General features: G+C 45.1%; 1 protein-coding gene across 1 annotated transcript in view; it reads right to left on the reverse strand.

The window, feature by feature from the left end:
• Positions 1-8,132: 8,132 nt before the first annotated feature.
• Positions 8,133-17,210, reverse strand: part of CIR1 (corepressor interacting with RBPJ, 1) — a 55,654-nt gene continuing 46,576 nt past the window's right edge. The window contains exons 8-10 of the mRNA XM_029605807.1: positions 14,474-14,580; positions 12,141-12,229; positions 8,133-9,039 (exon numbers count right to left, since the gene is read on the reverse strand). Of these exons, the coding sequence (XP_029461667.1) occupies positions 8,436-9,039; positions 12,141-12,229; positions 14,474-14,580 (800 nt within the window). The 3' untranslated portion in view covers positions 8,133-8,435. The remainder of the gene's footprint in view (positions 9,040-12,140; positions 12,230-14,473; positions 14,581-17,210) is intronic.

The raw sequence follows: 17,210 nt of genomic DNA on the forward strand, positions 1-17,210 counted from the left end.
GGTTCCATAAACCAGTTTTTCACCAGTGAATAAGCTCCTGGTTATCTTCCTCCAGAACTCTAATCTTAAATCACTTGGGGGGGCTGGCTCGTTTCATCTTCCATTTTAAAGTAGAGAAAAAGCATTCGGAGCAGCTGCAGTGCAAATTCGGAGCACGACGAACCCAGCAGAAGTGGCACCAGCTCCCCCAAATCTGGGTGATCTCGTTTCCACATATTTGAAAACTGATTTAGTTACTTACAGGTGGCAGTGCCTTTTTCTGCCTGCGGTAATCTTTATAGAATACAAAGGGCAGCAGCGCTCGGCCAGGACAATGCAGCAGGTATGAACAGTGGAACTTGTGGCTGCCAGGCTTCATTCTCCTTTAGGTTTAGCACAAAAATCGAAGCTTTAAAAACACATTTGAAACATATTGTATTCTAACCTTCACCCTTCCTCTAACTGCTAAGGAAATGGACCGCCCAGAGGAACAGATAGCGCGCTCTGAGAAGACAATTTTCCCCTCTTCTCTGTGTGTGCTGTGTGATCCGAAGCAGAACCATTACTGCAGTTAAGAGGACGAGGCACGTTTACCAGTCGGCCCCGTGCTTGCTCTTTTTTTTTTTCAATTCAACTTTTCAAATACTGCAGCACAAGCATTAAAAAATGCAAGAGTAATTACATTCTGAACATAGTTCCTACATTTTGGAAACAAAATAGAAAAGGTAAACAAAGAAATAAAAAAGAAATGAGAATAGAGCACTGGCTTAGACAGTCACTGAACAATTTCTTGACCATCTCTCACTAGAATAATTTTATTCTGCCTTTTTTTTTTTTTTTTACTGCATTTGTATTCCCAATAGCCGGTTAACTAAAGTCTCATCATTCATGGAAGTGACCCATGTAATACATGTATGCACTCACAGAAGCCGTAAGCCTGCTAAGTCTATGTATTTGTCTTTTGAAAGCTTTCAGAAAAGGCTACCGGTCACCATGTTTTCTCTCTCTCGTCTTCCTCCACATCCGAGATAAGGTAGCGGGCAGTGGAGTGTAGCACTACTTATTTGCCCCTTCGGGCAGCAACAGAAATCTTATTCGTTGAAGAAAGGTGGGTCACTATCTGTAATCAACGGCCTAGTGGCATCCTATTATCCAAAGATTTTGGCCACAGCCAGGAGAAATCCTTTGCCTCTAGCAGGGGTTCCACGAAGTAAAATTGTTTACCATTTCCAACTATCTACCATGAATCTCACACATGCGAGGCACTCGGCTCCTTCCTTACTTGATTTCTGGCAGCATATCACACTTTTCATATAGACACCAATTTGTTTTAAGTGTGATATATATATCAAACACTTTTAAAACTAGTTTAAAAATCTAGCCTCTTTTGAGCTAAATTATCAATACTATACTTAACAGATGAATATGAACGATATATAAACTACAGGAATTCCCTCATTCTGAAGGTCATTTATTAAACTCATAACCAGAAACTATTAAAACAATTATTTTTTAAAATGTGTGTCCAACGGTGATGGTTGTAACATTTTTTTAAACTGGATCAGAGCCCCCACCCTATAAGAAAACATATAATTGAAATATTAAAAGAACAGAGAACAAATCAATCACTCAAGTTTATTTTGTTCCAAAAAATTGTTTTTTCCCCCTCTAGCCCTTCATCATATTGAATTTGATGGATACTGATGTGGAAAGCCCCAAATGTCAGCCTCAGAAAGTTGTGTGCAAATCTAACCTTACCCTCACTGCTGGCTAGCAATGAAGTATAATTTATTATGGTAGGTAAAATATGTTTTCCATACTGGTAGAGTAAAGCAGAGTTGCTTACCTGTACCAGGTGTTCTCCTAAAACAGCAGGATGTTAGTCCCCACCTATGGTTAACATTATTGGATGGAGCCCAACACGGAAAACTTATGTCAAAGTTTCTAGAGCTTTGACTGGGTACACCGAGTATGCCCAGCATGCCTTATCTCACACGTCTACACAGGGTCCCTCTTCAGGCTCATAACAAAAGAACTACAATAACAAAATAATAAATAGGAGAAACCCAACTCTGCAGGGTGGTGGGCGGGTTTTGTGAGGATTAGCATCCTGCTGTTCTAAAAGAACACCTGTTCCACGTAAGCAACCTTGCTTTCTGCTAGGACTAGTAGGATGGTAGTCCTTACACAAGGGTGAATCCCTAACTACAGGCTGCTCCCCCACACAAAAAGGGACCAACAGACACCAACCAGGTGCCAATAGGGACAACATTGCTGTTGGTAACAGAGGGGGGACATAGCCTGAACCCAAACAATGGGCCCTAGACAGGGAGAGTTGGTTCTACATCTCAGAGATTCCAGAGGACAGACTGGCCCAACCTACTGTCATGTTAGCCATCCCTTATCCAGACAGTAGTGTGATGTGAATGTGTGGAGGGAACTCCACATCACAGCTTGGCAGATCTCCTCCACAGGAACTGCTGCCAAGTGGGCCACAGACATTTTCATGGTTCTGACAGAATGAGCCTTGACATGAACCCAAGGTGCAGTCCCGCCTGGGTATAACAGAAGGAGGTGCAATTTGCTACCCAATTGTATAGTGTCTGTTTGGCAACAGCAACTCCCAATCTATTTGTCAACAGAAATGAAGATTGGGGTGGACTGTTAGTCTTTTACCTGCAGCGGACAGAAGCCCATTAAGGCTCTCTTGCAATCCAAAAAGTGTGCAGTGCTTGTTCACCTTGGTGGGAATGGGGCTTGGGAAAGAATGTTGGTAAGATGATTGACTAGTTAAGATGGAAATTCATCACCACATTAGACAGGAACTTAATAAGGTGCCTACACAAAGACCACCCTATTATGATAAAACTTTGTTTAAGGTGAATAAGTCACTAAGGCCTGGAGGTCACTGATCCCGTGTGCCAAAGTGACTGCCACCAAAATTTGACCTTCCAAGTCAGGTAATTCAGGTCACAGGTGCACAGCGGCTCAAAGGGAGCTTTCATCAGCTGAGCTAGCATCACATTGAGGACCTAAGACACAGCAGGAGGCCGCAGGGGAGGCTTCAACTGAAGCAGGTCCCACCTGAAGCGTACAACTATAGGCTGAACAGAGATGCAGAAGGTAATGAAGCAGTTTTTGTGTGGGGCAGGAGAAAGGATCTAGGGCCTTCTGCTCATACCACATGGAAAACTTTCTCCACTTCAGTCTGTAGGACTTTCTAGTAGAAGGCTTTCAAAGAAGCTACGAGGACCGGAGACATCTTCGGAAAGATCCAATGGCTGCGGAATCAGCTTTTTAATATCCAGGCTGTAAGCAACAGGACCTGGAGGTTGGGATGCTGCAGCCTGCCCTGATCCTGGGTGATGAGATCTGGAGAAGTCCCCAGCCTGATCAGTTTCTGGAGGGTCAGCTCCCAGAGGAGTGAAAACCAGACCGGTCTTGGCCAATGAGGGGCTATGAGGATCATAGTCCCTCGGTCCTGTCAAAGCTTCAGGAGAGTCTTCGTTATTAGAGGAAGCGGAGGATACACGTACAGAAGACCCTTGCCCTAATGGCAAGCAAAGGCACCTGAGGCTGGTTCACCATCTGACCTGTACAGGGAGCAGAACTGAATCACCTTCCTGTTGCAAGGGGATGCGAACAAGTCCATGTCTGGGCTCCTCCAGAGGTGGAAAAGCCGATTCTCCATCCCCTGGGGTCCAGCAACCACTCATGGGGGTTTGACTCAGTCTGTCCACTATCACGTTCTCCGCTCCAGCCAGATACATGGCCCGGAGCATCATCCCATGGGACAGGGCTCAGGACCAGATCTGGACCGCTTTCTGACACAGGAGATATGACCCCCGTGCCTCCCTGCTTGTTGACATATCATATTGCAACTTGGTTGTCTGTCTGGCTCAAGACAACTTTGTTGGATAGCCGATCTCAAAGCCCATAGAGCGTACCTGATTGCCCAGAGCTCCAGGAAGTTGATTTGACATTGTTCTTCCTGAGCAGACCACAGACCCTGGGTATGGAGCCCATTTACATGAGCACCCCACCCCAGGGTGGATGTATCCATGGTAAGAACAATTTGGGTATGGGGAGTTTTGAAAGATACTCCCTGCTCCAAATTCAAGAGAACCCACTATCAGGACAAAGAGTCCCAGAGAGGCGGAGTGATGCAGATGCGAGGCTGGAGGTCCTGGGTGGCCTGGTGCCACTCTGACCTCAAGGTCCATTGGGCTCTGTGCATGTGTAAACGTGCCAAGGGAATAACATGGACGGTTGCGGCCATGTGGCCCAACAACCTCAACATGTGCTAAGCTGATACCTGCTGGCTGTGTTGAATCACCTCTGCTATGGATGCCAAGGTGATCGCCCTGGAGAGCGGCAGATAGGCTTTTGCCTGAGCCATGTCTAGTAGGGCTCCTATGAAGTCCAATTGAGGCGACAGGCTAAGATGGGACTTCGGATAATTGACGAAGAACCTAGTAAATCCAACACCTGGATAGTTAAGTGCAAGGACCGATCTGCACATGTCTGAGAGGTGCTCTTGACTGGCCAATTGTCCAGATAAGGGAAAACATGTGCTCCCAATCTGTAGATGTGAGCCCCCACCATGGCCAGGCACTTTGTAAAGACACATGGAGCCAACACTAGCCCGACCAGCAACACTCTGTACTGGAAGTGCTGTTTTCCCAGAACAAATCTGAGATACTTCCTGTGACTTGGGAAGATTTCCATGTGTGTGTACGCATCCTTTAAAAATCAAGGGAGCATAGCCAGTCCCCTTTTTTGCAGGAGGGGAATCAGGGTGCCTAGGGAAACCATCTTGAACTTTTCTCTTTTTAGAAACTTGTTCAAGGTCCTCAGGTCTAGGATGGGACGGAGCCCTCTTGTTCTCTTTGGAATCAGGTAATACTGGGAGTAGAATCCCTGCCTCCTTTGTCTTGGTGGGACATGCTCGACTGCTCTGGCCACTAAGAGGCATGAAGAACTCCCTTAACAGTACCTCCGGATGCACTAGCAGCCCCAAAATGGGCAGAGGAGAATTTGGTGAGACACCCAATAGATTTAATCAATACCTTTGATGGATGATGGACAGAAACCACTAGTCCAAGGTTATACTGGGCCACTGCTTCACAAAGAACCATAGCCTTTCCCCAACCGGGGGATCCAGCGTCTCGGGTATGGGTGGATGCTTTATGCTCCCTACAATCCGGTCAAAACCCCATCCCAGAATTTGGCTTGGGCACCGGTTGGGGCTTGGAAGCTCACTGCTGCCTGGGATGGCCACAGGAACTCATTCTTTGTGAATGGGCGTGAAAGGCTTCCTCTGGCATAGTACTTCCTCTGGCATAAATAGATCTTTTCTCGCAGAGCTCCTGACTGAGGAGAACAGATCCGAAGTGCTGGTGGGTCTCTTGGTGAACCCGTAAGTGGGCCACTGCGCCCCTCACCTTGTATACAAAGATTCTCTCCAGTACATGGCAGGTCAGCAAGTCTTTCCTGTACCTCTCGTCAGAGATCTGAGGCCTGCAGGCATGCTATTCTGTGGGCGCCGATTCCCACTGCAGAGACTCTCGCTGCTGTTTCGAAAACATCGTAGGTGGAACACACCTCATGTTTTCCACACTCCAGGCCCTGACGCATCAGTGACAGAAAGATGTCTTGCTGCTGTTGAGGCAGCTGCTCGGCCACCTCCTGCACCTGCTTCCAGAGGTTGCGAGAGTACTGGCTCATATAGAGCTGGCAGGAAGCAATGCGGGCAAGAAGCATCGCCCCCTGAAAGACCTTCCTCCCAAGAGCAGCCAGCGCTCTGTGATTCTTCCCTGGGGGTGCCAAAGCAAGGGTCTAAGAGCAACTGGCCTTCTTGAGAGCGGATTTGACCACTACTGATTGGTGTGCCAGCTCATGATTTTCAAATCCAGTAGCCTGTTGGACGAGGTAAACCCCACCCACTTTCCTATTTATAAGAGGAACTGTGAGCTGGTGCTCCCAAATCCTCAACAGCAATTCCTTAAAGATCTCCTGCACAGGGACCACCACGATCTCTTTAGGAGTCTCCACAAACTGAAGGATTTCCAGCATCTTGTGTCTGGCGTCCTCCTCCATCATCAACTGAAATGGGATGGCCTCAGCTATCACCCTTACAAAGCTTCCGAAGGGCAGGTCATCAGGAGGAGATTGTTTTGAGGGGAGACCCTCCAGGTTCTCTAAGGAGGATTCTGCAGTGTCTTCCCCTCAGATGAAGGGATGAAAAACAACAATGTAGGCGGCAGGCACAGAGGCACCGCTGCCAGGGGAAGCGGAAGTAACAGGAAACTTACCGAACCGCTGAAAAAACCTGACTAGAATACAGGGGAACCGAGAGTACCCGCATGTGGGAAAAAAAAATCTGAAAATGATTGGTGGAAAGTTTTCCAATACTTTTTTGTAAAACAATTAACATGAGCTCAGTAACTGCGAGGCAAAAACGTTAAAAAAAAAAAAAAAAAAAAGAGAGACTGAAGAGGGACCCCATGTGGACGCGTGGTATAGGGCATGCTCAGTGGACCCAGTCAAAGTTCTAGATACTTTAACATAAGTTTTCCATGCCGGGCTTAATCCGATAATATTGTTGGGACTCCCGGCCGCGGCAACCCGCAGCTGGTCCTCCCAACCTGCCCCGACACTCGGCAGGCTCAGAGTCGGCCACCGGTATTGGCCTCCATGCAGCTCTAGACGCCACCTACCTCCCTTCCGCGGGTGCTTCCCTAGGCGCGCGACTCAGCCTGACTCTTAAAGGGGCCATGGCGGGAAACCACGGCACGGCCCCTAAAGATGACATCAGGACTGAGGGGTATTTAAACCCTGGCTCAGTCCTCAGTTCTTTGCCTTGGCAACAGGTCCTTCTCTTCAGAGTGCTAGTCGCTGATTCTGTGTTCCTGACTCCATGCTATTCCTCGTCCCTGGTTCCTGCTTCTTCTTTTTCGGCTTGATCTCCTGGTTCTGACTTCGGCTTGTATCCTCATCTCTGCTCATTTGCTGCCCGTCTTGACCCTTGGGCTGGTACGTCTCCGCTCATCTGTTGCCTGCCCTTTGGCTTGGCTCTTTGTTTTGTACCTTCGCTGCCTGCCTCGACCTGGATTCCCAACTCTGCCTCTGCCTGCCCTGGAAGAGACCCGCACCTAAGACCTACCCAAGGGCTCAATCTGAGGGAACGAGGGCTGGTATAGGTGAAGCTCCAGCCGAGTCGTCCTCACCTGCACTGCCTTCTGGCGATGAGGACCATTGGGGGCCGTCCCTCGGTGGTAGCACCAACTCTCGTCCCGGACCAAGGGTCCACAGCTCTAACAGATATCACCCACGTGTGAAGACTACCATCCTGCTTGTCCTAGGAGAAATATTGTGCCTTAATTCACTAAAAAAACAAAACAAAACAAAACAAAAAACCCTACAAAATCATCCAACAATGTACAAAAGCTCTTTTGCCGTGAAACAAAAGCAGAAAAAGGTTACCAAGTTTTCACTAAATTATTTCACTGCAATGTCCTCACACCTGCCAAATAACTTCAGCATGTTTAAAAAAAACTGCAAACTTGTACCAATCGATGAGTTCAGGATGTTTAGAAAGCATTAAGCAAGTTATCCGCAGGAACACCATGGTCGTATGCATTGTGTGTTCTCTCTTTCAGACTGTTTTGTTTTTTCAAGGGAAAGGCTAACAAAAAAAACCAACTAAGACCACAGCCTTCTTTTTCCACAATTTAAACAGAGGAGCAGCTTGGTGGCTCACTGGAAGTTGCTGCATACTGCCATAAGGAAGACCCAGGTTTTCCACTCCCTGGGTTGGCCAGGCTGTGGCTGCTGCAGAAGCAGAGCTCGTAGGCCCTGCTGGGGAAGATGCCTTAGTCATCATGCAATGGTGACCCCTTAGTGAGTGGGTTTAGTGCTCTAGAAGCAGCCCTAGCACACGGCCACTGGCCCAGGAATGTCATAGCAATGACTTGGCTAAGTCGGTTGGTAGGGGAAAAATCCCCATGTTGTGAATAAGGGCTCGTGCACCAGATATCCCAGGGCCGATGCCAACTGAGCTGCAAGCACCCAGAGGTAGAAGGTATCTGCCAGGCCTCCTCTCCCCCTCACAAAAAAAAACAAAAAACCAAAAACCAAAAGGACACTGAAGGTACTACACCATGCTCATTTCAACTTTACTTGTATTTAGACATAAAATAACATTTTAAGGTACTAAAGTAGTATTTGAAATAGGAAACACTTCCCCAACAGAAAATGATTTATAAAAAAAAACCATACTACATCACACAAAGTGGTAAGGATGCAAGTTTATACATGACAAGAAGAAAAAGACAGGCATTAAGAATAAAAACAGTTTCCATATCAGAAAAGTCCACCAGGGCACAGTGCTCATAAAAAGCATTCACTAAAAAGGGTTAGATATTTTTCTTTTCAGCAATATAGGGTCATCGCCACTATTTCTTCTTGTCTCTGTTGGTCTTGCTGCTTTTGTGTTCATAGCCCCTCTTGTAGTCCCCCCTCTCTCTGGCTTGCTCTGTGCTGCGGCTCCTGCGCCTCTGGTGGCTATGCCGTTCTCTGCTAGGGCTTCTACTTGCTCTCTTTCGTTCGGGTCTTTGCTTGGATCTGCTGCGACTCCTGCCAGAATGTCTTCTCTCCCTGCTGTCTCTGCCATCTCTCTCGCCCCTCTGGTCCCTGCTGCAGCTCCTGCTTTTACAATCGGCACTGGGACTGCATTTGTTTCTCTCTCCAGAACCCCTCTCCCCACTGCACCTTCGGCTTTTGTCCTTGTTACCTTGACTACTGGAAGGCCCTTCATAAAGTTTGTCCTTCTTACAGACCTTTGATTTGCCTTCTGAATCACTGTTGCTTGCTTCGGAAGAAGGGACTTCCCTTTTCTTCTTGTCCTTGCTGTCACCCTCACTGCTGCTGGTCGAAGTCTCCCGGGAGGAGTAAGAGGAGCTGTGGCTCTTGTGTTTCTTGTGTTTCCTTTTTTTTTTCTTCTTTTCCAGCTTTTTCTTTTTTTTGTCCTTTTTCCGCTTTTCAAGGCGATCTAATTTCCTAGATGGACAATTGAAAGGTACAAAAGTCAATTAGTGTTCTGCTAGATAAGTGGATAATTATCCCAATGTGCTGCTTCCTGATCTTGGGATAGGAGGCACAACACACACAAGACTGGTTTTATTGCTGCCTGTTTCACCATGCTAAAGAGCAATGCTTTATTTCACATTTTAATACCCTAGTCAGATCCGATAGGTTCCGAGGTGGCATACAACAGAATAAGCCAAATAAAGCAAGAGAAGAGAAAAAGACTAAAAGCAGCAAACAACTGTTACATATCAGCATGGAAAAATCTTAGCCTCATCATGACTAGGAATGTTGCCCATGTTTGCTCTTTCATCACTGTCCACCACTTTTGCAGCATTTTTCCCCAACTGCCTGGGGTGTTTTCTGATCCTCTATGGCCAGAAGAGTGAGTGAGTGAGTGAGTGAGTGAGAGAGTGAGAGAGTGAGAGAGTGAGTGAGTGTGTGTGTGTGTGTTCTTCCAGCTGACAGCCTACCAGGCTCCTCCCTTTTCAGTAATACTGGCTGGGTAAATATTCTAAATATAAAGCAATGTTTTTGGTTTTCTATTCCAGTGAGAGATACAATGCATCCTGTGAAGATCACCCACACTTTTTACTCCAATTTGTGTGCAAGAGCATTGCTGAGTCTAGAGCAGAGGTGCCCAGCCCTGGTTCTCAAGCCCCGCAGAAAAGGTGTGCTTTTCCACATAACCAAGCTATGGAAATGCTGCTGTCATATCAAATGTGCATGCAGAATATGCTCAGTGATTATTCACTGTGGCCATCCTGAAAACCAGCCTGCCTTCTCCCAGGGGATATCAATGTGTATCTCTGTTAGGCAGCAGAGAGCACCAGAGTGGAGAGAGAAGCTTGGGCTCTAAACTCAGTCCCTCAGGGTGGCACAGCTCTGTGGCACAGTACTGCCACAGCACAAGCAGGCTAAAAAAAACATTTCATGGCACTGTCATTCACAAATATTTAAGTAGTTTAGGCTTTTGAAGACCAGGATACTGTTTACCGTATTTAAAGAAACCAAACCACAAAAATATTCCTCTATAATTGAAAAAAGTCTCTTAACTCACACCTTTAATGCTTTATTCCGGGCAGCAGTAAGTCACTAGTTTAAATTGGAACAATTTCTTTTCTGGCTGCACAGAAGCATAGTGCTATAAAATGAATCTCGTAGGTCACTCTGCTGAATCACATATTAAATGGTATCATGGATTGCTCGGCCAGCGTGCACGGCTCCTCTACCAGTCCACATGGAAAATGAAACAACATTTGACAAGACTTGAACCAAGTTTCCTTTATCTATGATGGCCATTCCTTTTCCCTGAAAGTAGCTGTGTGATGACAACACGCAAAGGCTGGCCTGGGTGTTCCAGCTCATACGGATTGTTCTGCACCATCTGCTTAGTCCTAAGCCTCCTCCTTCTGCTGAAACAGGAGGAGGAGCCCTAAGACCGAATCTCACATATCTGCAGTAATGCAGGGTGCAGACATGCGAGATTCACCAGGAAACTAAGCAGCCACAATAACTTTCATCAGCAGATGAATTATTTAAAGTTCTGAATGTAAAATGAAGTCCTAAATTAAAATTAATGGTCATTAAAATGTATTTTTATTTATATTCCGTATTTCCATTTTATCAATGCAAATTACAAAACTACAAACATATTAACACACAAAAGCATGACATCAGTTAAAAGCTTCTGTAAACAATGTTTTCACCTTTTTTTCTAAAACTCAGATAATCACTGTCACTACATATTCCACATGGTAAAGAGTTCCAAAGCTCTGGGCCCAATACGGAAAAAGCCCTAGATCTAGACCTAGACCTAGTAGAGGTCAAATGAGCAACAGATAATGATAAATATTGTGATACAGAATGCAATGCACGATTTGGCATAGCATATTACCATAATTCTCAAACAGAATGCGTCTGCATAAATAGCTTTGTGCACTACTGTCAACACCTTAAATTTAATCATTTGTGCAAGCAAGAGCCAATGCAGAACCTTCAAATAAGGAGAAATACTGACATCTCCCTGTAAAATTCATCTAAGCAATTTTAGCTGAGGAAAATATATTTGTGTTATGAGATACAAATATGAACAGAAGCAAAAAAAAGGTTTGTAAATAAAAGATGACAAACCCTCCCTCCCATGGTTTCTGCGCACTAAGCAGTGCAAATGTTACTAAAGTAATAGTGTGTTTCATTACTCTGAACATATTTATGGGAGATACATATTTATTGTAATTTTTTTTAAAGGGCCAGAAAGCTTGCATTGAGGAGTAGAATTTTTATATCTTTACAGTGACATTTACAATTATTTATAAAAATGTTAAAAAGTCCAATTGGCTAAACTGATATTAAAGTAAAAATGAGACAGAGGCTGGTGGCACTTTTTAAGCCAACTGATTTATTGAGGTATGAGCTTTACTGTTAAAGGGGCCTTTTCTCCTTGAAAGCTTATACCTTAATAAAACTGTTAGCTTATAAGGTACCACCAGCTTGTGTCATTTTTGTACTACAGACCAACATGGCTACCCCTCTGGAAGTTATATTAATGTAGGGTGGCTAGATAACAGCTTGACCCAGTTCATTAGGTATTCTTTTAAAATTCATGTCCCATGGCATTCTAGATCCTGTAGTCCAGCTGTCTCTACAGAGAAAGACAAGATTTACAAATGGCAGAACACAGGATATAAACTGAATTAGATGGGCCTGGATTAGCCCAACTTCAGTGACCTGGAATTAGACATTACTAGAGTCCAGCTGTGAAGTGGTAAAAGCCACCTATGATCTTCTTACAGACCATGCCATACTTTCAACTCTGACCAGCTTTTCTTAAAAGCAACAATAAACAAGTGATGCTTTATGCTTAACTGCTATTAATCAAGTTGACTTAGGGAATAGCCACTGCTATTAATTGCATCAGTAGCATGGGATCTTCTTAGTGTTTGGGTAACTGCCAGGTTCTTGTGGCCTAATTTGGCCTCTGATGGAAACAGGATGCTGGGCTTGATGGACCCTTGGTCTGACCCAGCATGGCAATTTATTATGTATTCTCAGTAGTAATCTTAATATAATACCTCAAAAGTTTCTGCTTTTGCTTGGTAGACAGCGATTTTAAAAATTCAACCTCTGGGTCCTCTTCCTCTTCTTCACTTGCTACATATTCCTAGACAAATAAAATCAAGTTCTATAATTCAGTACTAAGACAAAAACCATCTGTTCTGACACAGCAATCTAGATGCTCCAACTCCACACAATAAAGCAAGGCCCGCCAAATTATGGTCCCACGGCTAGATGGGGCCCTTGAACGAATTTCATTCAGTCCCCGGGCAACAGCAGGAGAAGCTTGACCTGGCCCGCAGCAGCAATGACAGAAGGCCTCTGATCAGGCCTGGCAGCATGGGGGACGCATTCCATCGCTACCTCCTGCTCACATACCTGAAGTCAGAAGTGTAAGTGGCAGCATGTCAGAGTGGGGCATGCCAACGAAAGGTCACTATGGACTGGTTGAGTTACTTGTGCAGGTGGAGCCACTTGGGCCAAAGACATGGAGAGAGACTGTGGCACAGCCATAAGCAGTTTTAGGCTGCTGTTGAAGGCACCGGTAATTACTGAGCTCTGGGTTTTGTGGGGAGGCCTAATAAGGATGGCACTTCCTGGAGCTCCCACCATGCTGCCATCTCTTCAGAGCTGTGGGGGTGAGGGCATGGACATTTTCACCTAAAGATGCAGGCTCTGGATGCGCAGAAACCCTCATTATTACAATTCAGATACCAAGTCAGAGTGCATCTCCCTGAATTAGGGCCTCCAAAGGGGGTGGTTTTGTTCGTAATCTAGCATGTTGCAAGAGAGGGACGTGAGAGGAGTGGAAAAGGGATATGAACGGGCAAGTAGTATGTGAGCAAAAGTGCATGATGTGCATGTGTGTGACAAACGGCTGGATTTTAAAAGGGTTACGCGCATAAGTTATGCACGTAACCCTTTTAAAACCCCCCTGCGAGCGCCGAGCCTATTTTGCATAGGCTCGGTGGCGCACGCAAGCCCCGGGACGAGCGTAAGTCCCAAGGCTTCGCTAGGGGGGTGTGTCGGGGGCATGGTGCCGGCCTGGGGGCGTTTTGGAGGTGTGGCTGAGGCCTCCGAAATGGGTCCCGGGCCGAGGAATCGCGAGCCAGCAGCCTGCTGGCGCAGGCGTAAAACACCCCCTTGCGCACGCCGACCCCGGATTTTACGCGCGGGCGTAGATTTATAAAATCTACCCCCGTGTGTACCACACACACACACACACACAAACAAACATCCTATCCTGCCATCCATTCCCACTCATTACTTCTCTAAGTAGGCAGGTGTTGGAAAAGGGGGAGAGGCATGGGGCAAGACTGCTGGAAGTGTGGCAGGGTTGCCAACTTTTGGAAAGATTTAGAATTATTATTCCTGACACTATTTACCACATCCCTACACCCCTGCCTCCTTCCTTCCACAGCATCTGAAATCATCGAAAGGGCCAGATATTGTCTCCCTCAAACCCTTCTCAGCAAACAACTCTGAAGTGCTCTCTCCTACCCTCTGACTTGGCAAATTATGAGGACGACCCCTTCCTGTCCCCCGCAGTGACTTAAAATGTCCTGTGTGGCCCTTCTCTTGGAAACTCTGGCGACCCTTGCAGTAAAGAAATGTTGCACTGTGCTTGAAGCAGAAAGTTGGTCGCTACTTATTTTGGTAGTCCCAAGCACCATGACATACTTTGGCCTGCTAACTTGGCCGAGAATGGAGAATCTGTTGTGTATATGAAAGAAATATGGCAGAATATACACGCCTGACAGTGCAGCTCACATTGGCTCCCAGGCACTTAATGCAATGAACGGAAACTAATGCTAGCCATAAAGAACAGTGTAAAAATAGTCACTGCTATACTTTGTACTCTACAGAATACTGACACACTTCTATACCCCAGCAGCACTCAGAACATCAGGCTTAGAGGTAAATCTGAAATCTATTTAGGGCACATCATGATTAACAAAGTGCTTTGGGGTATAGTTGGGGGAAAGTCATCTTATCAAGCATCTTTGCTGCCATCTTACCAAGCATCTTTCCAGGATCAGCTAGCTAGTGGGCAACAAGCGGAAACCATGTGGCACAGTTTGGGATCATTTCCTCAGGAACACATGCATTCTCTGCCAGCTCCAAACACAATCTGATTTATTTAAAAACAGAGTTTAAAACACATCAAAGCAAATCAGTCAATTGCTTTCTTTCTGTTCCTTTGCTACAGTAAATAAGGAAATCTTTCTCCACTTTGTTTTTGCTATCCTATGGATATGCACATTGCAAACACATTAAGCAGCTGATTCAGAAACAATCAAATTTAAATATACAGATATTTTCAGCTTACTGATAAAAACAGGAGCATTACCTGGGATGGATCATTTGTGGTCAAGTTTCTCCCCAGCACATTCCGTTTTAGCGCAAACCCACTGTTTCTCATCTCCGCTATTAGCTCCGAGGGGTGCACTGATGGCCCTGCTCGCAAAAATCACAGTTTGAATGTATCAGCGATATCTCACTTCCTTTTCTCAGACTCCACAGTAGGAATTCAGTTGAAGCTTTGTTAAGAAAAATCACACCTAAATCAACTCAATAATCTTCTGCTGAGCAAATCATCAGATATGATTTTCTAAAATAGCAGTCTAGAGATTCAGAATACAAAATAATTGAATTTTTCTTTAAGGGTAAGGGATTCTCTTCTTACATAACTTTCTAATATTGGAAACAATACACTTAGGCACTGTCAGGCTGATTACAGGCAAAAGCAGAAAGAAACCCTAGTGAGACCATATGCCAACCTAAATACCATTTCCCTACTACCCAGAACAAAGCAATACTAAGAGAAAAAGTGTCACACCAAGCCTTCTCCTGTTATGCTCAAAACAGTGCAGGAGCCAAATTTGATTTGTGTTTGCAATACTGTTGTTCCTTGCTTCAGCTCAAACAGGCTGGCTCTTAACTGAATCAGCATGAAGTGTGGTGCTCAGAAACCGAACGCCTGCTCAGTGATGGGCACCCTCCAACCCTCACTATTGAAGCAACACCTTGTATTCGGCTCCATTTATCAGATTGGGTGTACCCTTTTGAGGTTTCCAACTAACATCTTCAGCAGCAACAGTCTTTAGAGATGGGCCAAGAGACTTGGGATCCAGCTCATTTATCTGGGTATTTATCCACAAAAACAACACAAAAAAAAAAAATATGAGAAAACGGAGGTCAAAGTTACAACATCCTCTAATATATCATAGAAACATAGAAATGACGGCAGAAGAAGACCAAATGGCCCATCCAGTCTGCCCAGCAAGCTATGCAGTTTATCCATTTTTTTTTTTTTTTTAATCTTCCCCCCCCCCGTCACTATTGGCTTCCAGCACCCTCCGGCCCCAATTCCCTTCCACCCCTCCACCAATGCAGAGAGCAGCGCCATATCCGCATCCCAGTGAACATCCAGCTCAATCAGGGGTAGCAACCGCCGCAACAAGTGGCCACTCCCCTGCCCCATACTCTTACCCACCTCTGTTTTGTTTATTTGTTTTTTTTTTTTTGGAGATGGCAGCCCTCCATCCTTCTGCTCCGTGAAGGTGGAACACAAACCACTGGCCACTGGATTTAATTTAATCAAGGATTTAATTTTAACACAGTTTTCCCTCATCATCATCTTTTTTTCTTTTTTTTAATTATGAATCATGATCTCCAAACCCTGCCTGTGGAGGTGGGGGAAGAGGTAGTTGGTGACCATAATTCAGAATTGCAAATCTTAAGCCTGTCTTTACCACTTTGCAACTTCGAGAGACCAGACTGCTACTAATGTCATTCAGGTACATCTCATGATCCCTTACCAATCTTCTCCCACTGCTACCATCCTGCTCCTCCCTACCATCCCCTTTATTCACTATCACACCACAATGTGCTTCCATAAATTCACCCTATCTGCGGAGGTAATCCGAGTCAGAAAGAAAACTCCATCCATCAAAACCATACCACAACAAATGCTTTCTTCCTGCAGCCCACCAATGTCTGCCCCAAAAAAGTCATATCTCCCCTCTTCTTCTTGGTCTAGTCAAATGTACGACCCACCAATAACAGAGCTCATTTCATCCTGGACCTAAATGAAGAATAAACTCTACATCCTGTGTCTCAATGAGACCTGGATAGAAGACGACATCATTGCCACCCATACTCAGCTCTGCCCACCAGGTTACCAAGTGCATCCAATGCCCTGGCCCATGGGCTGTGGCAAGGGAGTAGCTATCATATTCCATCACTCTCTGGCTCTTTTTTCTTTAACTCTTATTTAACAATTTTCAGGCATAGAATGAAACCAAGATATTAGAAGTTACAAATTCTCATTCAAAGATAGTATAGAATCTTGACTTCCAGCTAGACGCAATACTAATCCTCATACTATGACTAAGTATGTTGTAAAACGTACTAACTCTTTGGCTCTTGAACTGATTGCAAGGCAACATGTCAGACTGCCTTATGCTAAAATTTTAAGGAAACAAGGGACACACATTTGCTGTAGTCTACCACCACCAGAGAAGCCACCTGATTCCTTCTTCAAACTCTGAACTCCTATATGAGCTCACTACCTCTGTTCACAAATTCCTCATATTAGGAGACTTCAGTTATCATGCAGAGTCAACCCCCCTCCCCCCCTCCCCAAACAGGTCAATGGGTATGGAAGATCTTAGCCTCACACAGCTAATCAATTTTCCACCCATCAAGGTGGTCACTGTCTAGACCTGATCTCTCCCTTCTCCAGCATTAAATTAGATCCTAATAGAGTAAAGATGGATCCTGTCTCATGATCAAACCACTATGTACTGAGGCCTACATTTCCATCTCAAAAATCCCCCATCCCCACATTCTTGAGCCTAAACCCCCTCTCCAGAAATATGCCCTTGACACAAGCAACAACAAAAAACAGAATTCCTTCACTTAGAACTTAAAATTATAAAATCAAATACACTTCTGCTCAATACACAGAATAATCAAACATTGATCATTTCAGAAAAAATGCAGAACCTAGGGGTAATGCTAGACCCTGAATTAAATTTTAAGCATATTTCACAAAAAGTAAAAGAAGGGTATGCAAAATTGAT

The sequence above is a fragment of the Rhinatrema bivittatum genome, chromosome 6, assembly GCF_901001135.1.
Source record: "Rhinatrema bivittatum chromosome 6, aRhiBiv1.1, whole genome shotgun sequence".
In the NCBI taxonomy this organism is placed as follows: Eukaryota; Metazoa; Chordata; class Amphibia; order Gymnophiona; family Rhinatrematidae; genus Rhinatrema; species Rhinatrema bivittatum.